This window comes from Anser cygnoides, chromosome Z, assembly GCF_040182565.1.
Source record: "Anser cygnoides isolate HZ-2024a breed goose chromosome Z, Taihu_goose_T2T_genome, whole genome shotgun sequence".
In the NCBI taxonomy this organism is placed as follows: domain Eukaryota; kingdom Metazoa; phylum Chordata; class Aves; order Anseriformes; family Anatidae; genus Anser; species Anser cygnoides.
The window spans coordinates 62,326,419-62,348,789 of NC_089912.1; the positions used below are offsets into that span (position 1 = coordinate 62,326,419).

Genomic DNA, 22,371 nt, shown 5'->3' on the forward strand with positions numbered 1-22,371 from the left:
TGGTGTCTATTTATAAAGCTTTTTGGGGATAGAATGTGCTATATAAACGCCACATCACACCCTAACAAATACTTCAAATACACAAAAGCAGGCAACTTTATTTTAAAAGCCAGCAAGTAAAGCATGCTGAAAACGCTAGTCAAGAGTGTGGATTTCTTAGCGTAGTTATTGCTGGTGAGATGCTCAACTGACAGCCCTGCAGACTGTAGTCCTCTGTCTATCCACGTGATCTGTTAATATTGCGAACCTGAAGACACTAAGGGAGCTGCCCGAGTGGTAGCAGCTGGTATAGAAACACTGGTAACGCTCAGGCCAAGGCTGTTTGTAGTGTTCATACTGCTTGCCATGCTGACAACCGAAGAGGTGGTGCTAGTGGCTGAGGTTGAAGCAGTTGAAAAAGTTGTTGAGGGCTGGAGCGAAGTTGTGTTCTCAACACTAGTGTGCTAGAAAGGAGACAAAAAGAATGAGGATCACAGAGCAAGTAAACCACAGTGGAAGATGCTGTGGAAAAAAAATCTTTTAAGTAACAGCAGCTCATGCAAGAGAATGTTTAATAGTATATGCATTACTTATGTACCAAGCAAGCAACTAAGTCGCATGCTTGTCATTTTTAAGTATTCAAAGAAAATTACATGAAAGTTTAAATTAAGCAGCTGTATCATCATGGAATTGTATCGCAAAAACTCAAACATCCTTCCATTGCATCATTTTTTGCCCTTTGACTGTCTACTCATTTAAGCTAGTACTTATTATATACCAAAAGACTGTTTTTTCCAGAATACAGGACACTGCTATTGTCATTTCCTCATTGCACTTTGTGGAATTTAAAATATTAAAACTGCAATGCCCCAGAACAAATTCAACATGGTAAACCACCACAGATCAGATATGTTACAGGAACACATGGGTATAAAGGAGTTCCTGGTTTGAATCCAGCGCAATACAGTGCCTTTACTGTAAAAGTTGATCACACTTGCAAAAGTGTCATCAATACACAGAAGCTAAAACAGCTCCCACGACAGGGAAGAAGGACATTTGCCTAAATGTGAATTTTCAAGTTCAGTCAGGATGAAGCATTACAAACTAAAATACACGAATAAAGAAGAGCAGAAGCCTATTGGCACACCCTAACTGGGACTGTACAGAAGTACACTATCACAGAATAAAGCAGTGCCTGGCTTCCATTTGTGTAAGCTCACCTACAGCACTGTATTCAATACCATTTGCCTCACTCAAATGAATTACTCACATGACAACAACGTCACATGGTAAGCTCCAGTATCATCTGTCATGAAGCAATTGTCATGATACATATCATTCCATCACCCCACACTTGGCCTGCTAACTTCTCCAGTATAGATTGCTAACACCCCACCTTTTGAAGAAGTTTCAGACAGCCAATTCTATTTTTAACACACTTGCTGCAAGAAATTCTCTTTACTCCATCTCCCCTTCCTGGCACAAAAATTTTCTCTGCAGCTGTACGACTGGCCAGTCTCTAATATTTAATTCTTGATCTAGCACAAATCACAAGTAGTAATGACTACCTTTTTACCACTAGAGGGCTAGCATTCCTTCTCTCCTGAGATAAACCTCTTGTCTCAGTTCCTGGTGTACTGGGACACAATGAACTTTAAGAGAGGGTCTTAATCATCAGATTAACACCGACTATATGACAAACATCTGTTGAAATGCAAACAGGACTTACTGCATGTGATGTGCTTGAAGACAACACTGAGGCAGGGGAGAGGCTGCTCTGATGATTGGAAAGGGAGCTAGAAAGAAATTGCAAAGAATTAACACAACGAATTTATCCTAGAACAAACCATATACACACTGTATGTGCACACACAGGCAATTTTTCTTTAAATAATCTGACTACTTTTTAATAAAAATAAAAAAGAACTATTAATAACAAGAAGCATGATAAACATCAATCATTTCTAATTATCAGTTTACTACATTTTTAGAAAAAACAGTTGTTTCAGCAATCATACAATGCCTGTAAGCCATGTAAATTCCAAAACCAGAACGTACCAGAAAGTTCCACATAACACGTGGCTTCTTTCTCATTCTTTCCCTGAGCAACTGCTGCTGGGTATCACAGGGGACAGGTACTAGGTGAGGCAGTGCTTTGGTTTGATTCACCACTTTGCATGTTCTAACCTGCATTTCATTAGTTCTGCTAACTATAACTGTAAGGTATGTGCTCCACAACTCTGCCAACAGCCTCAATACTCTCTTCAAAAGGCAAGGCTCAAAAAAATATAAAAACAAACAAATAGCATCTCTGAAAGCAGGAAAATTAGACATACTACTACAGAAAATCTAATAATTCAACCATACTACTCATACCACCACTACAACACCTAAAAACCTTTTCCTTATTCAGAAGATGAATCAGAACAATCAGTTCAGTTTTATACATACTGTAAAATTTGAGAATAAGGAATCCACTGATGAAAAACCATCTGCAGATAACTTGGTTTTAGGAAGCAGCTCTGTGTTAGCACCACTTCTTTCCCTAGCTGACCAGACCTGTGAATTTGAGGCAGTAACAGCAGCACCAACATTCATTTGTAATTCAAAGCTCTTTAAATGTCTCCTTGAAAAGTGACAAACTGGTTCTCAAACATTTACACTTAAAAGTTCTACCTTACATTCAAGGTTAAGAACACAAAAAAAGTACTACACGACTAAACAAAATAACCAAATGAATACTGAACAAAGCCAAGCAAAGCCATACAAATCATGTATGGTTTGGTGTTCAAATAGCTCATGATGTGAATCAGAAGCAAGAGAGATTCTAATAACAACACGTACTTTAATACTCTCCATGGGAATAGCCACAAGAAAATAGAGCAGTGTTTTTAACAAAACTCTGGACTAAATCATATGCCCTAATTTAAGGGCAAAGACTTCTGTCACAAGCTCTTCAAGGTGCTTCCTTCAAGCCTTTAAAACTATTCCCCATCTGGAGGAAATAGGATGACACCACTCAGGCAGCAAGAAAAGAAATGACTGAGTCCAGCAAACAGTTTTAAACCATTTCCTTGCCCACCCTTCCCTTGTAAGAAGCCTTCATTAATTTATTATCTGACCTATGGGAGAGACTCAGTCAACAGCTGCCAGCACAACCAAGTCAGACATGCCTGGAGTTCAGGCATCTTGATATGACACTCAGTATCTGCCCAACAGTTAACAACGCTCCAACTAAAACTTCTACCAACGTGCACAGCTTTTCAACAAATGTGAAGAGAATTTTTCTAACATGAATGGAATAATTCTGGTTAGCTGCTGCATTTACCATTATATTCAACAGAAAATGCTAGTACAAAAGATAATCAACCGTACCCCAGCTGGGAAACAGAAATAAAACTGATATCCCATCAAATTAGTTTCTTATATTAACAAATAAAGTACAAAGGTGAGCATTAGAAGTCTAACAAATCAGTACAACCCCAGCAGGTCACCTGCCCGAGGACAAAGCTCAAGTAACAGGGACAGAAATATCAAAGAGTGTAAATGAACTGAACTGTGCTGAAGACACTTCCAGGAACCTGATGTTTCAACATGTCTTACGGAAATGTCTGAGGAAGAAGAGAGACACAATGTCCTTAAGGATTTTTTTTTTTTTAGTTTTGAGAAAAAACAAATATAAACGAAACTACGATACTTCATAATCGGGCAGAAAGTAAACTCTTAAAGCAATGACTCCAAACATAAGGCAGTGTATTTGTCCAGACACTGCACGAAGTAGGGAAAGCAAAATGGCGGAAATAAAAGCAGCTGATTTAGCTGGTATGATTGAAGCAAGAGCCCCTTGAAAAACAAAGGTGTTTATATGCCATGAAAATTTGAGGGCAGCACTGCTCTAACACTACTTTGAAAACAGAAACATCCTCTTCTCAATCTTTCTTAATTCCAGTTACTGCCAGAAAAGGGGACCCTGATAGCTTATAGCCCCAGTGTCAGCCGCCCTTATATTTGCCCTTTCCCCAGAACATTACTCCCTTCACAGGTCACCCCAACTCCTACCGTACCTGCTTAACTGGGAAAGTGAGCTGCTGGCCAAGTCACTGGACTGAGGCAAGCTGGGCAACGTTGCCGCGTGCTGCGATGCTGAAGGCAGAAGCGAAGCGGTGGTGGACACCACACTAGGCATAGAACCAGCAGAAGGTAGTGAGGGAGAAGGCTCTGTCTTAGACACTGGAACTGATGAAGTAGCTGCAATGAGTTGAAAAGAGGCATTCAGAGACAAATTCCAGCATACCTGACTCCCAAGCTGGATTCAGGAACACTAGGTATTCTAGCCTTGATTTACAAAAATCTGGTTAAGAACAAGGAACAGTGTTAAGCAATCTGGCTATTAAGGAAAAGTCAGATGGCACCAGAACTAGATGGCACCAGAGCTATGAATTTCTCTTTAAGCTCTTCACTTACAAAATTATAATATTTACTGCTACACATGTAATAAACTCGTCTTCTACACTTCACCTCCTAATATCTGATTATTAGCTTTTGCTCCTACGTCCATCCTTATTTCAAAATTCTTTGCATTTGATTTCAATCCCTTTCTGCAAACTGAATGTGTTTGCATTCTTCAAGACACTGCAAAGCTTACCTACAGCTCCAGTTCTCCACTCCAACCTACACAGCACCATTGATGCCTGAGATTTGGATCACTGGGGTACAAAGGGCACATAAAACTAACCCGTTTGCAGTACTGACTCAAATGTGTAATGCATTAAAAGTAAAATAAGCTACAATAAAATGCCACAATTGAGCACAGCATTAAGCACGCTCAAAGAGTTGACAAATATAGCCTTAGTTTATTTGATCTAGATAACAAAGGGTGATTAGCATTATTAATGCTACTTAGCTTTATAATTGGACTTATTTACCACCAATTTGCCTTTCCAAAGGAACACTGTACTGCAATAAGACAGAACAATTCCTCCATTTGTTTCTACACTTCCGTCTCTTGCCCTCTGAAGGAGGGTAATGCACAGAATTAGACACACATGCACACCAATAAATCTCAGAAATAGTTGAGCCCTGCCTTACGCTGGGCCATGCTTTCATACAACACTGAAGATCACCACCCAGTGGATCACTGCTATCTTGGAATGCTTGTGAAGTCAGACAGTCAGAATGCTGTCTGACCAAACAAGAGTCTGCTTAGAAGTTAAGCATCACTGTTCACATTAATGGTTTTCTCCCTAAATGAGAGAAGCCAGGTTGCTGGATCAGCTGCTATGCAAACAGAAATCAAGAGGTTTTGACCTTGGCAATAAGCATGAGCATAGCTGACAAAGAAAATTCAAGTGGCAAAAACATAGCTATGAAGAACACAACTGTATAAACCTGATACCTCCTGGCAACATTCATATGAAAATAAGTAAACACCCCTTATAACTCAGTACAGTTAGGCCAGGATTCACTCCTTGAAATCAAAGTAGATAACCCCAGTATAAGAGACTTCATTAAGATCATTTAAACAATGCCTGAACATGATGTGCCAGACAAAAAGAAAACCAGAAAACAAATAGGACGGTCAGAATTGTAACCCAAGCATGTTCTGAACAGCTACATGTTTAGGAAGGATGAGACCTGGACATTGAAGAGCAGCAGTAGGAAAAACGAGAGATGACCAACTAAGGATATTAGCGGCATATACAGAAGGAAAACCGTCAGTGCTTTCAAATGTTTACAAAAATAATTTCAAAATAGTTTGGACACATGAAAAAGATAAACAGTAAAAGACTGATTCTGGTTTATGGGCCTGAGATAAGAAAAAAATAGAAATGTTGTTAAAGGGAACCAGTATAGAAAAAGGGACTAATAAAACTGGTGCACAATAATTTAAAAAATTAGAAATTCTCAGATCTTTGTTTTTCATAGCAAGAAGACAAATCCCATAGCGAATTTCCAAAATCATAAATTCTATATGGAAGAGTAAATAAGTTTTCTATTTGTAAAGTTGTCCTATACATTACAATCTTTAGTAAGTAACTCTTTAGGCATGTACCCTTCCTCCTGCTCACTTAAACAGAACTTGGCATTAACGAAACAGTTCATAGGTCTGAATACTCAAGTTCTTGGCACTCAAATATAAAAAAAGCTGTCCTGCTGCTGACATACCTGAGATGTTTAGAAGATGGACAGAGTTAAAACTGAAGTGTTGGAATTTCAAAAGCTTTTAATTCAAGCTGCTGGAAATTTCCATAAACCAGAATATTAAGGTCAAGAAGAGTGAAAACTGCTTTTTAATTATTTTGACTCTGGGAAAAGAGCTACTGGGGTGCTACAAGTAAATTACCAAACACACACAAAAAAAAGAAGGCCAAGATGAAGAGAATAGTATCAGAGCCAACAACATATTATTGTTACTCTACTGTAAGATAGCAAGCAAACCAGCAGAGGGAGCATGTTAGTCACCCTTTTTCCCTACAGGGTAGCAACTGAGCAATTGAGCACTACATCCAGCAAGAGGTGCTTTCGAAGAATATGACTGTTTTGTTACCACTAAATTCTAATTGCAGCTTTCCAAACAAGAGCTGGAAGAACGTATAAGGAATTGTATGTTAAATAATTTGCAGTAGAGAAATCCAGAAAGGAAAAAAGCAGCAGCAAAGCAGCTTTTCTAATGCTTAAGACTGCTCAGCGTTACACACACTGGGTATAGATTCAGTAGAGCTGTTTCCATATTTCCATTTTCTCCAATAAGCAAGCAGTACATCCTGTGCAAGTACAAAATAAATTTACATTGATCAGCCAAAAATTAGTCAGAGGACTATACAAAACCTCAAACCAGATGTCACTGCTACAATTGCGCGCATACCAAGTTATAAGGAAAGATCAGAAAGAGTCCCGTACACATCCAAGCTTTGTAAACTTACTGTCAAGAGCTGCCTGTGTTCTAACACCACTGTGCCCATTCTGTAAACAAAGGAGAAATTAATAAATCATCTCAGGTATATTGTATTTTCCAAATGAATCACATTTAACATGCTTCATGCAAAATTCTATATTTGTTCTAAATTGAAAGACAAAAGGGCAGAAAATTAGCTTTTCACTGCCTTTAACAAAACCACATAATAAAGTTCTCAAGTGCAAGGTGTCCTGAACATACAGAATCCCATACATTGCCCATACTACACCCATCAGCAGGAGACCTTCCCGTGTACTGTATATAACAAACTTCAGGTTCACACCAATATGAAAGAAAGGATTGCATTAACATATAGGAAATGGTTGTGCTTTTGATCTAATGCAACTCACAATTTTAACTATCCAAGTTACACAGACGCCAATTTTTTTCCATTGAAAGATAAGACTTGAGAAGCACCAGTTGTTTTTTGGATAACGCTGGAGTACAGAAGTGGATAGTCTACGCTTGATCCTCACCAGTACATACGAGCTAGTGCAGAAGACAAGTGTGACTGAGCCATTACATAACAAAGGCCAGAAGTAAATAAACTTACAAACTCTCACAAGTTCCTTAAACATTCAACAAATTCTCTTTAAACAAACCTATGTTCCATGTACAAAGAGTAGGTGCTTTTAAGTATCTCCCAAGAGATCCTCTGTCCTAGATCAGATCTCACCCTATTCCTTTTAAAATAAAACACAACACTAATTCCTACTGGTGTTTAAATCCAACAAAAGAATAATGCTGGAGGGGCCAAAAACAGTTTGAGATCTATTTGCTCTATTCCTTATAAATTTAAGGAATTATGCCTTTGGATAGAAACTGTCAAGTTATGGCAAAATACCATGACTAATATTTACATAGAGAGCAAGTTCCTTTTTTAAAAGCTAAGCTTCAGGGAAGGAAACTCAACTAAAATATTAAAGTGTTACTAAGAAAAAAGGTCAGATGGCAATTTAAGATGTCATGACCCATAAAATCAGAGGCTCTTATATCCCAAATACAGGACAGCCCAAAACGACTACACAGTAGGAAAAGAAAGCATAAATAACAGGGTGGGCTTGGGAATCAAAGAAAACACTTGGCTTGGTTGAGAGCATTGACATAGCAGGGTTATAAGAGTCTAAAATGGATAGGATCATTTTACCTTTTTCTAAGTCTTATTTCTGAAGTTCACTCACCGTAACTGCAACGGGGGGTGGTTCAGACGGAGCCATGGAGCTTTGGTACGCTATCCTACTATGCACAGAAGTCTGTTCATAGGAGGAAGTTGTTGTTACCGGGCTAGTGCTCTGGGATGAGCAGGTCAGGCTGGAAGAGGTGATGGCAGAGGTTGTGTAGGTGGACTCCTGTACTGTATTGGATATTGGCAAAGAGGTATTCAAAGGATCACTGGAAAAAGTAAAAGTTATTTACCACAATGGTAAATTAGGTATCAAACACCTTCATGAAATATCAGCTCCTACACAGTTACCTAAAACTTACTAAACTAAGACAGTCAAATTTACACTATTTATATTAGAAAAAAATCATGAATAAATACAATTTTGCTTTGGTCCCCAGTAATCACTTCAAAGCCAAGAGCTGCTTTAAGCACCATTCACCTTCCTCCTGTAAGCCCAACCACACTTGTCAATCAACTTATTTCCACCCTCTCAAAGGATAAACTAATAATCATAACCTCTTTCTTAATCAACTAGATCCATAAAGGCCAGAGTATGATAAACACCTAATCTTCTTAGAACAGAAATCTAACATTAGAGCAGCAGTCTAACTCAATACGTAAAAAGTTAAAAAAACTAAAACATGCAGGGGTTTTATTTTCTAAACAGCTTAAATCGTTTATGGAACTAGAAATGAATGTGGAAGTTCATTTTTACTAGTGTTTCTGAATAAACTTCAGGAAGCTTTCTACTGAAAGCTAAGAGTAGAAAGTTAAGAGTAAGGAAGAAAAATGGGTTAGACACATTTGTCTTTATCATCTCCTATTCTAGCATTTCAGTAAAAGCTTCTGCAGACTGAAAAGCTTGGCTTCTTTTCTTATTCTACAGGAGCATCAGATCTGCAGTCTGGTGCCAATCTACTAACATGCAGATATGGTACAAGGTTCATCCCTCCTGGATCAAAAGCAGAAAAATTTAAGTTGTAAGGAACAAATCCTCTGGCAAATTTAAAAATCGTGACAATCAAACATGGAAGCAATTCTGTAAAAGGTAGCTTGCTTTAAGGTTTTCCATTCGTGTCATCTGCAGCTTCAAATCAACCCGTCCAGAAGGTTTTGATTGTCATTAGAACAGAGACTTCTTTTAACATGCCATCCACAGAAAACACAGCCTTACAAGCCACCATTATTTCCCCCTCCCACTACACAGTAACTGTGCCTTTACATATTTTGCACAAACTTGACCCCTCAAGAGGACATTTCAGAAGGCACAAGGGGAACTCACACGTACTTCACAGATTTTGAGTACAAGCTATTGTTGGTCGCCTGGCTGGTATTCTCACTGCTTGAAGTTGATCCAAACTCTGGGAGTGCAGGCTCTGATCCAAACTCAAGAGCTCCAAACTGAACATTTAACCCTGTCACATCAGCTGATCCAGGCATCTCCACTGCAGAAGCAGGAATCTTAAAGGGGAAAAAAGCCACAGTTCCTTTCTGTGTACTATCTGTATTAAAGGTACCAGTGACTGACACTCACCTCCCATAACTACAAGCTTCTTCAGTTACTGCCTCAATCTTTCCTCTCAACGACATCTGTCACAAAGCCCCAGTTTACATCACATAAATTAATTCCGTTCTTGTAATCTGAAATTCATTTATGGATTCTGTGCTCTGATCTGGGGCCGAACGTGTTAGCCATTATATTTTGCAATACGCAGCCATCACCAATGCCCACCCCACCCCCCCCCTTCATCCAACATTCAACTTGCAGCCACTTGTGTCAATCCAAAATCACTCAGCATCAGTCATTTTCCACACAGAACAATCAGATATGTGCTTGGAAAAGACAACATCATTGTATTTTGGACTGCAGAACTATCCAGCTTAGAATTCCCTGCTCTATAAACAGAAAACATATGATGGTCTTTGCCCCTCTTCTCCCTAGAAACTTATACACAATTATTAAGTACTTGGTGCCATCAAATTACTCACCTTGGATGCTGGAGTTATCCTCCGTTTTGGTGGTTTTATCTGTTTCTGCGGGGTTTGATGGGCAGTCACTGCCTGGTTCTCCATAGATATACTGGGCAGCTGTAACATTTTGCTGACAGCTGTAGAGGTGTCTACCGGGGATGGCTCTCGGAGTTTCACCTGGGAGGAGAAGGACTCCAGCCCAGGAGGAGGAACAGGGACTGCCTGCGTTTGTTGCTGCTGTCGCTGGGTCAGCTGGCTCAGAACTGGGGATGGTTCAGGCTGGGATTTAAAGTCTGGTCAGCAGTGGAAAGAGAAAAATCAAATTAAGTCATTAAACTCTGCTCTTCATGAAAGAATCTGGGTGACTTGAAACACTTGACAGCTATTAGTTTCTAGTGCGTGCACCACACAAGTTCCACGCAGAACATTACCACTGCAGTAACAATGCCAACATTTGATACTCCCTATCTTAAATGAACACTTTTCATCAAGTATTATTTAGCTTTCTTTAAAAATAATAGCCACATACTATTACATATTAGGCATCAGAAAGCTTGTGGATTATTTTAGTCAAACATTGCAAGTTTCACTGCAATTAACTGTGCCAATAAACTGTGATAACTTTCAATGTGTTTGAAGTTGCAATTTAGATGTATTACAAGTTATGATTTCCTGCCCCACAAACGTGAAGATTTTCAACACAAGGAAGAATTCATCTACCATCTCCATCTTTCTGAAAGTCAGGACACACTGGACATAATCAGTTTTTTCCCCTATTCTTTCTCTTTCACGATTTTCAGATGTGAAAGCCAAACAACAGCTTGGAGCACTGGCCATCAACCATAAGAGATCCACAGCACGCACAATCTGAAGGTGTTTTTTTTTATTCACTTGGCAGAGCACATTAGCAAGCAACTTGAAATGCATATAAACCTTTTTTCAGAATTAATGCATGTAAAAGATTACAACTGCTATCAAATTGGCTGCTTATCTATTTGGAAACGCACACATACAAGAGATAGATACAAGAACTATCATTCTTTCCAGTGAGAACACTGCTACAAACTGAACTGCAAAGAACAGCTTCCTATCATGTTCACTGCTGTTCCTGCCAATTGTACTTAATTAAATGAAAAATCCATCCAACTACAAACAGACAATGTGAGTAATCTGCATCATTCTGAGCACATGCAGACTTCACACAAGGAGGTATGATGCACATTATGAAGCAATTACGTAGTACTCATTCAGAACTCATGTAAAAGTTATAAGAGGAAAAAAAGTCAAAATATGGTGCAACCTTATATTCAGCTAGAAGCAGCACAGGTACAAAGACTAAAATACTTATTTTCCAGGATTTGCTGTGAATAAAGTCACATCAAAGTTCCACTTAAATAGGTGCACCAAATCAAAGATGTCACTACATGAAGGCTCAACAATTTCTAAAGACTCTACAGAGAGGCTTAAGCCCATCAAAATTTAGTTCGTGATACATTTGTAACATTTATTACCAGCAGATAAACTTAACTTAAACCTTGTAACCAATTTTATTATTAGAATTGCTTTTTAAAAGCCTTTCATGGAGGCCATTTTAAACTGTCATTGGCATTAATAACTTTTACAGACTAATAGAGATAGAGAGATTATGTGAAAGCACTTACCAAACTGACTTAGGACTGAGGACTGAGTAATGGGTGGTTTTAGATCCCAAGACGATGTGGTAGTTGCGGTAGTGGTGGTAGAGCTACTATTGTTTTGTTGAGAGGTAAACTGACCCAAACCTGGAGATTTCAATTGGTCCAAGATTTGGGATCCAGCAGAGTTTGCCAATTTAGAGGACCCAAGTTCTCCAAAGCCAGAACAAAGAACTGCAGACTACCAAAAGACATGGAGAAAAAAAGGAAGGGAGGAGTTAAAGATTTAATAAATAACTTGAAAATAATCATAAGGTCAGTGCCTACAGCTGCTATTTGGCAACAGCTGAAATCTCTTCAGCCCTGGATTACTAATAAATGACAAATGAAAAATTCAAATGTAGCATATGGCCAGATCTTGTTATCACTAATAAACTTTCAAAATTGATTTCAACAATACTGATTTTCTTGAATCCACACATCCCAAAAACATTTAATTACTAATAGCTGAACAGATTTTCAAAGAATACAAGTGCCCAATTTTAACTCTCATAATCATTAAACAAGGGGAGCCTTTTCCAGAAAACTCAGAAATAATCATGTTTCCACAAAAAGCAGTCAGATATGTGCTTGGAAATGTCACATCATAGTTTTCTGGCATATAACTCTTTACTACAAACCAAGGATTCAATCCTAAATCAGCACGCAGTAAATGCACCTGTTCCCCACAAAAAAATTAATACAAGTACTTCATGTAAACCAACAACTGCCTAGCAAAAACAAAAAGATTTTTGTGTATGTGTGCGAGATGCTATTAATCCAATTTCTTTAGCATCTGGGACAGAATTTTACTAATACTGAAACATCTCATGAAATGACCGGTACTGGAAAAGCTGCTTAACCTAAAGTATGTCCTCATGAAGAGCACTCAAAGAATAAGATAATTTTACCAGACTCTGAGGAGAATAGGAGTTTACAGCACTGGAACTGCCAGTTCCTGATGCCATCTGGGTGCTGTGCTGAGAATTTGTGAAGACTAGGGCTTGGCCAAAGGTCTGCTGCTGGGGAGTCTCAAACGAGTTGCCTTCTGTCTCTTGAGTGGAAGTCACAGGCTTTTGAAGCAATGTTACCAAATCAATGCTGTAAGAAAAGTAAAGTTTGGCTAGATTAAACATGATGATTTGGCTGTGCTGAAACTGAAGAAAGCAGTAACAATATTAGATAAAGCTGCTACACCAGCAACAGAACTAATACTGATCAGTAACTTTTAAGAATATTGCTTATCCGCCACACAAACTCTCCACACAAAGAGGAAGAAGAGAGGCTGTCCCTGGGAAGAAAAATCCTGCTAGCTGACACCTTCCACTATGGTTACGATTGAAATTATCTTTGCACGTTCTGAAAAGATCATCAACTTATGTAACATCACGTATCACATAAATAACCTATGTGATCACTATAATCAAGTAACTGGAGACAAGCTATAAAAGATACATCATGTTTGAGTGGATCCTGCCTACCAGCCACATTGTATATCACACTTTGTATTTTATATATCCACACTGTATATCACACTATCCTTCTAAAAACAGACAGGGATCCAAGTTCTACCCTCTGTATATGATGGGTTGAAGGACAGTAAAGAATCAAGTCACAAATACAGCAACTGAGTGAACGTGTGGTGATAACGAAGTCCTAAGAGCAGAAATAAAAGTTTCTCAGATAGCAGGCACATATCCAAAGTTATGCTACCACAAATACCTAAGCAGGATGAGAAACATGCTTTCTTACACTTAACATGGCTTGTTAACATCTAGTAGAGGTTTACTCAAGGATGTAATATGTTAAGACAATATAGGATATCAGAATTTTTAGAGTTGTTTTCCTAAACACACTGCAGGCTTGGGCTGAAGAGCTCCTCCCAGTACTTTCACCACTAGATTTCTTAATGCTCAAACATTTTTGTCAAGTAAAAAATTACCAGAACTTAACATGATGAACTAAAATATTTTCTAACAATTTGGGGGACATCCACTGGAAGAATATTTACATCAGAGCAACGACTGTACTAGCATATCACGTTTAAGAAGCAAAGGAATATAAATTCCAGAAGAACTTGATACCATGCCTCCTCCATGTTATAACCATGTTACATAGATTATAACCATGTTACTTGGAAAGTTTCGATGCAGTGTGGAGCTCAGCAGTACAGCCGTACCAGAATATTTGGGACTGTTAGGCCATCTAGTTTTCAGATCTTGTGATATCTGACTGCTGACATGCTTTCCTCTGACCTGAGGAAATGTTAGCTAATGCAGGCAACAGATCTGTACCACCACCTGCCAGGCACTCAGTGAAGATGAAGGCTGCTAGTGCCGTATTTTTCACACGCTGATCTCCAAATCATAAGTAAAGACAAGTAATCACAATGCTTAACAGGAATTTCAGCTTCTTGGTAATGCAAACTTCTCTGTTAACGTATTTGTCAAACTGCTGCGTGTATTCTGAGTGCTTTTTGACTCCTCGGGAGCTGGATTTGTTTCCTGGACAAACTGCAGCACAGAACTTGTTGTGCTTTTCAACGGACAAAACTTTTCTTCCAAGCTATCTTCATTCTTGCCTGTAACTAGTCTTTGTGCAGAAGACAGTCTTCTCAGTATTATCTTCACGGATTTAGTAAGTTCGGCTATATATCCATAATCCAAAACCAGGATTATAGGTAACACTGGAACCCACAGAACCAACTATTTACAAGCAAGGCTTTTTGCAGTTGTACAGTCAGCTTAACCAATCTCTGACCAGGGCCATTCTCATGTTTCATCCAACATCTGCTTTAATACGTGCAAGATTAAAAGCTTCTGCTGGTGAAGCAATGTTAAGATATAGGGAAAATGAGGAAGAGCTTACCTTTGCCCAGGAGTCACGTGATTCTCAGCTGGAACAGAGGAAGCAGTAAAGACTTTTGTTTCAGAAAGCTGAAAAAGAAAAAAAAATTAATTATACACACGTTCTCACACCTCACTGCTGCAACATCTGAAGAAGTTTCATCTTGGTCACGTACTGCCAGATAAAAATAAATGCCAAACTACTTTTACAACCGGTTATGCTGCAGCTGTGCTTAAAAAGACAAAAAACAGTCAAACTTCAGCAAAGTCTAACACAGAACCAAGTACCAATTTCATTTGCATTAGGATATTTAATCAACTGAACACACAGAATGATATACCACAGTACCTACGCTAGTTTGAGCAATAATAACTGAAAAATATTCCAGTAGAAACTAATTAATGTGACAGTATATTACCAGCATAAAGATACCTTGTGTGGACCCAATTTAGGATGCCACAGAGCAGCTCCAATAAATCCCGCTGCAGAAGTCTAAGGCACTCACTGTTCCCCTTTACTCACTTCACCTCTCCCTTTGTTTTACATGTCAGCTCATGCCACCAGCGGAGGCAGGTTTGCACCCAGGTGTACACCAGGAACTGGCATTCAAAGTTCCTTCTTGGCATTTTTGCTAGGGACAGCAATAACACATTAAACTCTTTGCTCTGCAAGCATGAGTTTGAAAACAATAATAAAGGAAGAGGCATGTAGATGTTTGTACTAGTACCACCAGTCAGTCCATCCACAGCAGTAATCTGTTGTGTTTACACCATTCTGTTACAGTAGATACTTGCACAAACAAGAGAGAAAGAAGAAGGGGGGCTGAATGATTGTTTTGGGGGGTAAGGAGGGCAAAGGGGGTGATTAATTTTAATAGCTTTCCTTTTAAAAAAATAGCTACACAGCTACAACTTCGCAGGGCTAATTCACTTCTGTTGACAGGAATACTTACTCCCAGAGTAGGTTTTAAGCCAATGCAGGTTAGGCTCAACAAGATCAAAATACACATATAATGGTTGTATTTTAAATTAAGGGTGATTTTCTGCAAATTTAACTACTGTGGTGTAACTTTGCATTCTGAATAGCTCAGTTATTCTTTACTCAAACAGTTAACAAAGGATCCCTTTAGAATGGGACATCTGACTACAGCTCTTGCAGGAAATTACACCTTTTTAATTGCATATGCTGCTAGCAGCCCAGTTGAAAAGCACATCACGGATACCAGCCAATTTCACTTGCCATCCCATGGGCAGCTCTGCTGAACACACACATCCATCCATGCATGTGTTCAACTGATCGGGCTTCTCCCGTGAACCGCTGCTGATTTAAGTTGTCTGGAGCTGTCTGGGAGCTATCACTTCCCACTCCGAGGCTAAGTTCATCTGTTTCTCACACACTGCTACAATTCCCTTATTTACACCACAGTGGGTCATGAAAAGCTGAAACTCACCACAGTCCCTCCCTCCATTTCCCTCCCTTCCATCGCAGCCAAGACCAAGTATTTTAATCCCCCACCTTTCGGGAACACTTCTCAGCTCTATCCTGTGCATCACGATGCAAGCCTCCAACTCGATGGACCGATCAATGCTAACAAGGAATCAGCTTATCATGCAATTTAAAAAAGTCTCTTCCTTTATTGTTCAGCCCTTTCCCAACTGCACGTGTTATTTTAGAACACCTTGTACTGTACTTTTTTGTAGCATTATGAGATTCCTGCATTATACAGCATAAGGAGATCAACTAATAGCAGAGCGGCAGCTCTGATCTGCAATCCATTGGTTAAATATTAAGTTATTTGTAATGTCAACAGTTTCTTCTGCCCACACAACACAGGAAAAGACCAACTGTGGCAAAACCACTGATGAATCCTGAAAACTAAGCAAATCAAGGAGCCCAAGGATGTTTGTGACAGCCTAAAAGTATGCTCTAAGTATGAGAAAAGAAATGGTCTCCTCAAGTAAACCAGCATGCAAAATAACTCCCAAGTCTTCAGCTACCAGCTCTGCTACATTTAAATTTACTCTTGCACCCTGTCCCTGTAGCAAACTGCCACAAACTTAAATCAAGCAACTAATTTTGAAGTCTGGGGAGTAACAGCATTTATCCAAACACATACTTTGTGCAGCAGCTAACAGGTTTATTTGGTTACACAGATGTATTTAGTATTTCTTAGAGGTAGTAGTACCATCTTCTGACAAAGTCATTTATGCTCACCATACACCATGCTCGCAAATCTTTCACTGAGGCACTGGCAATTTCCCAGAACCAAATCAACAGTCGCAAACCATTTGCATGTGGCAGCTTCACAGGGGTATTTCCTCCATCTGCAGTGAAATGCCTGTGCTTTTCAGCTCTTGCTCCTCTTATAAAATCGTTCTCCAATCACCAAGCAGATAACATTTAACATCTAGTTAGCTCCTCCTATGCCCAGTTGATATGCAATGGAACAGGGAAATATATTTGAGCAACTACAGTACCTCAAAATTTGTCTGGTCCTTCACTGTCCATGTTCTGAATGTCTCTTCAAAAAAATACAACCTCCTATTTTCACTGCAAGTAGTTTCCACCCTGTTACACATCACGCTGACACCCTACTGTACTCATTACTTTAACAAAGACAAATACCAGACAGGACTATCAGATCACAAATCCAATCCTACTCAGATCAAGCAACATTAAATTTCACTCACCTGTTCAAATACTGACTTTGTAACTTGTATCTGACTAGAGAACAAAAATTTAAAAATATGCTTCAAAAAAGCACCTGGTCTATCAGCAGACAGCAAATACATCAGCTTCCTTGATCATTTCAATCATTAGTCACACTGCTAGACTTGTTTAATTACACATTTAAATGTGTGGCTCCATTTTCCAGACACAGGTTCATATTATGCCTTTCTGCTAGATTAAGAACTGAACACATATGCTAATCAAGCAACCCTTTTCATATTCAGTAAACTATGCCAAAGAAATAGAAAATCTCACTCTAGCACCTCTTCTATCAGTTAATACTTCTCAGCTATTTTCCACAGGCAAAAAGTTATTTGCCTACAGGCAAAAAAAGACTACAGTAGCTTTTTTTTGCCACAGCATCAGCCCTTTAAGAAACCATGCTGAGCTGCTCTTTTTGCATCATCCACTAAAACCGTAAAATATTTTCAGTTGCTGCTTTCCAGAAAACAGTCCCTTGTTCTGGAGGTATGCCTTGCATTCTTTATTCCTATTTAAAGAAAAAAAAATGCTGAGGGGTAGCACTTGGTTATATTAAAACATGTTTCATTTGAACAAGTCACATCTAGCAGCGATCAAGATTTCTCTGCATGGCTGGTTTACTTTTATTACCCAATAATTTTTCAGTTTCCCAAACATTTTATTCAGCAGTGATTTTATTTTTTACTTCCAAAGCATTGATAAAGACACTAGATTGCATCTGGCCTAGGAATGGATTGCTTTGTAGCCCTCCCAGAAGTACCCACATTCAGTAGGGATCCTCCGGAAAAGGCTACTTGCCAAAATTTACAAGACAGATCACAATCTACTTTGTGTGGTTTTTGGTATCATGAAATTATTTTTAAAAGACAACAAAAGATCCAAAATGAAATCTCTTACAAGTATATACTTCATCTTCACACTTAAACATAATCTTGGTCTTTAAGTAAATTAAAAGTTATTTGGGCTTATTTTGAATAAAGCAACACTGAACTGCACAAACTGTATCCTGTACTTCCTTTTTTGACTCAGATTAATCAATTTTCCTTCTATTTTTCTCCAGGCATGCTCTGGGCTAATTTGCCTGCAGCTTTCCATTTCATTCATTCTTTCTGAGCATCAACACATGAATAACTTTCTCCTAGGTTACAGGGATTCTTCCAGCTTTCCATAATTAATGAAAATTAACAACAGGCTAGAGATTTCATCTGCCGCTCTTTCAAGATTCATGTGCTAAGTACTGAGGTTTAATAATAATAAAAAACCTACCCCTAGTGAGCACTGCTCAACATTCCTCCCATACTGTATACATGCTGTATCGTACCGGTGCTAAACAGAGTGGAGAAACAAGGCCAGACATTTCCACTATCCTTAGCCTTTCACTAGTATACACTGCAGAAACAGAGGACAGTTGCATAAAAACAAACAAAAACCCAGCATTGGTTGGCAGTAGCTGATACAGAGAACCTAGGACTAGGTCATATTTTAGAGTTTTTCATTTTCTCAAAAGACATGGCCTCCTTACGAGGTAAGGACAGTTTTGTATCTGTTACGTGACCTATTCACACATCCCTGGGGATAACACCAACATGCCACCCTGCAGGAAGCAAAAGGGACGACTTCTGAAACAAGCTTACTCTCCAAAGAATAATCTTGAGATGATAGATGTTTCTATAAAAATGAAAAACTTAAACACTAAGGTTTTCTCTTCCTATTTATCTCATTTGTTTTCTGAACTGCTTAAGCTTTATTATAATACTGAAAACTTAAAATCACAAATATTTAAACAATAAATAGATCAAATATTTTGCAGCCATGAAGACATGTCTCCTGCCTAGTAAAGAAAAAAGATTGTTCCAGTACTTTAGACAACACAACATGATGAAGCAACAGGAATGAAGCAACTAAGTGCCATCTTCAGCACACTACTAGCTCCTCTTTTAATATTCTGAATATGAAGAGGACTGACTGGAATAATTATGCACATTTCAAGCAAAAAGCATCAATGATGAGTCTAAACTTGATAGTAAGCTTCAGCACTTCAACATAAAATCTTGTGATAATATTGCTTGACATCCCTACATAGTATTAGGGGGAAGCATGCAGATACCACACATTAAGCAGTAAAGAACTATAATTCACTAATACTTAATTTGGGACAGAACTTAACGTTTTATTATTCGTGTGAAGGCCATCCAGCAAAATAAAAGTATTTCTTAATTCAATTCAATTTAAAGTTAAGCTTTTCTAAATATATACTCTTAAAGGGGAATTACAGCAAGAAACATCATTGCATACATATAAGAAAGAATTAAATAGAGCACTGAGATTTTGAAAACAATGCAGAGACCCTGAAAAACGGTAAATAACAAATGCTGTCTATCTAGGAAGGGACACTTACATCTTCGTTCCAGTCTTCTGCTGTCCATTCTTCTATTGAGTTTTTCCAGGCTCCTATTACAATTTGGGGAAGGAAAGAAAACAGTTACCAGCTAAAAATACAACATCGTATTTCAACCCTTCTGCATTAAAAGCAGTTCTGTTTTGATTATTAGTAAAACAACTTGAGGAGGTGATGGCTGGAAACATGGGACGCCCTACGAAATTGGTCCACAGACTCAAGCTTTTGGGAGGTGTTTTTTTTTTTTTTTAGCTTTGGTCTGATTTCACGTATTTCTTAGCCGCTGTGGTACCAGACATAATTTGAACAAACGCACATCTGCAACCAGTGATTAATATCAAACATTATCAAGAACTTCCTCCTATACCCGCCCCCATGATAGGGAGAGGGTTGCTCAGCCCCTCCACAGGATCTCCCAGCTCTATAACAAATTCATACAACCAAAACACCTGCTCTGACATCCATAATCCCACTTTGAACATACTCAAACTCAAGACCCAAGCTACGCTTCTGGAGGCTCCTTTCCAACCTGTTAACCCTCTCCTCAGGGCAGAGCAACCCAAATCCCTTCTCCTCCCAGAAGGACTTGATCTTAAAACACAGATAATTTATATCATGGCAGCAGAAGAGTCAATAAGCTTCCACCGTAGCTGCAGAACACTACTTCCCATCACTTGTGGCACAATCTGGCAAACACCAGAGCACGGCACCCAGTCCACAGCATGCAGCAGAAGTAAAGCTCCAGGAAACAACCCTACAGATCTAAAAACCTGATCCTTTCCCTAGGAAACAGCAGACCCAGACATGCAAGAGCGATGAACGGACTGCAGGCCTTGCCCACCAGCATAAGCACAGGGAAGGGTAACCCAGCAACAACCTGAGCTGCCATCTGAGCTACAAAACCACAAGCCAAGACAACGCCAGCATTTGAAGTTCCTGGTACCATCACCTTCGATCAAGCACAAAAGCAAAAGAACTACGACTGGAATCCCATCCTTTTTCTGAACCAGGAACCCCCTGGAGACACATCAGAAACCAAAGTCCCCTAAAGACAGCAACAAATCCCACCTGTACAGAGAGGTTTACTAAATTAGTGCTGCCTTCTGTATCCTTTTAAAAAGGAGCAGCCAAGCCAGAGCAGGGCTGAACAGCACTAATCTAGTGATCTAGGCCAACCACAGAGAGATACACACAGGGCGAGAAGGGAGGGATTTTATACCTCGGAATCCAAAATTATTTGGCAGGTCTTGAGCAAGGTAACATCCACTCTGGATTGGCTCTGTGGAGCAATATAACATTGCCTGAAACATCTTGCTCTTGTTTTTACCACGGACCCTAACTAGGGGAATCTTTCTTATTGTGAAATATCAAGGCACTTGAAAAATAACTAAAGATCACATGAAAGCACGCCAAAATTACAATACCTCAAATTTCTAGGCTAACCCACACATTTCCACAGAAATTCTGGAAATCTAGAAAGGAGGGAAAGCCTCATGAACAGGACTCTTTAGAGAGAGTTTTTCTTCCCCCTCTCCTGACCAGCACACAATCCCTTCCTCTGATATTTTTTCTTTAAAGAAGTTCATCCCCTATTTGCCCTGCTTGCATTTATCTCACATTACACAGAGCAAGGCCCACCTCTGCAGCAGACACCTTGCGCTGGCGCCAGAGCTGCCCAAGGGAGCTCAGAATCTGGTAAATCAAAGAAAGAAAAGCCTTGGCAAAAACACACCTGAATCCCTTGCACTCCTCACCACACCTTTTGGAGACTGGAGCTGTTTGGAATAACACTGGGACGTTTTCCTAATGCTCCATGTAAGCTTTTATCCACTGCTTCTACTCATGACTATACATCTGTGCATTCACTCCTTTCAAACACTGAATGCAACCCTCTACCCTTTTATTAGCTGACCCAGGCTAAGTTCATCGTTGTCACTTATTAACACACTGCCTTCCAAAAATCAATCCTTCCAATGTCAGGTGTTTTATTGCTCTTCCCTGACTTAAATCCCCATTGCTAACAGCTTCCTAGTATTGACAGGCTTCTAAGTCTGATCTTGCCACAAGTCCAACAATTTCCTTTTTGTCCATAATCCACCTTAGTGTTATTGTAGCTCCATAAATCCTCTTCCCAACCTTTACCCCATGCCTTGCAAAGTATTACTGTTTAACAGTTCTGTTTTCCACTGAAATTATGCTTTGTGTTTTCAAGGATCCTTGTCTATCAGCTTCAACATACACTCCCGTCTCTGACTGTTCTGTGTTTTCTTCTGCAAAAAAGATCAGTTTCAGAAAGTCATAAAGCCGATTAAAAATATAAAATATGGTTTTGGTACAGCTTCAACTATTTTCCTCCATCTCCTCACTTCCTGTCACTTCCCCCTCCCCTTTTTTTATTCAGCCATATGTATCGGCCCCCAAATTATTTTATTTTGGTCTATCTCAAACTTCTGTATTAATACATATATTAATCCTTTTCTTCTGGGTTACATCCACATCTTAAATGATCTGAATGATTCCTTTAAGCGTTCCTTCTGACTCCTACAGCAGTCTTAAAAAAACAGCTTCCTTGCAACTTCCAAGCTACCTATTTCCCTTCTTCCCCCTTGACAGATACACTACAGTTTTTTTTTTCTTTCTTGGTTGTCATTCTTCAGTTTCAGGGTCATTG

General features: G+C 39.1%; 1 protein-coding gene and 2 non-coding genes across 20 annotated transcripts in view; all 3 read right to left on the reverse strand.

Annotated features, from left to right (window-relative positions):
* Positions 1 to 22,371, reverse strand: part of LOC106045176 (ubiquitin-associated protein 2) — a 128,646-nt gene that overhangs the window by 60,514 nt on the left and 45,761 nt on the right. For 12 of the 18 annotated variants that reach the window (XM_066988562.1, XM_066988563.1, XM_066988567.1 and 9 more), the window contains exons 9-20: positions 20,920 to 20,979; positions 19,701 to 19,753; positions 14,612 to 14,679; positions 12,655 to 12,844; positions 11,732 to 11,945; positions 10,089 to 10,363; positions 9,382 to 9,560; positions 8,116 to 8,326; positions 6,903 to 6,942; positions 4,044 to 4,227; positions 1,709 to 1,775; positions 248 to 443 (exon numbers count right to left, since the gene is read on the reverse strand). In XM_066988562.1, the coding sequence (XP_066844663.1) occupies positions 248 to 443; positions 1,709 to 1,775; positions 4,044 to 4,227; positions 6,903 to 6,942; positions 8,116 to 8,326; positions 9,382 to 9,560; positions 10,089 to 10,363; positions 11,732 to 11,945; positions 12,655 to 12,844; positions 14,612 to 14,679; positions 19,701 to 19,753; positions 20,920 to 20,979 (1,737 nt within the window). The remainder of the gene's footprint in view (positions 1 to 247; positions 444 to 1,708; positions 1,776 to 4,043; positions 4,228 to 6,902; positions 6,943 to 8,115; positions 8,327 to 9,381; positions 9,561 to 10,088; positions 10,364 to 11,731; positions 11,946 to 12,654; positions 12,845 to 14,611; positions 14,680 to 19,700; positions 19,754 to 20,919; positions 20,980 to 22,371) is intronic. The other 6 variants (XM_066988557.1, XM_066988556.1, XM_066988571.1 and 3 more) reach the window with 3 other exon arrangements.
* LOC125180140 (small nucleolar RNA SNORD121A) lies at positions 9,880 to 9,964 on the reverse strand. Its single transcript, XR_007158430.2, has one exon. It is a non-coding gene; the product is annotated as a small nucleolar RNA SNORD121A (small nucleolar RNA).
* On the reverse strand, positions 12,281 to 12,364 carry LOC125180139 (small nucleolar RNA SNORD121A). Its single transcript, XR_007158429.1, has one exon. It is a non-coding gene; the product is annotated as a small nucleolar RNA SNORD121A (small nucleolar RNA).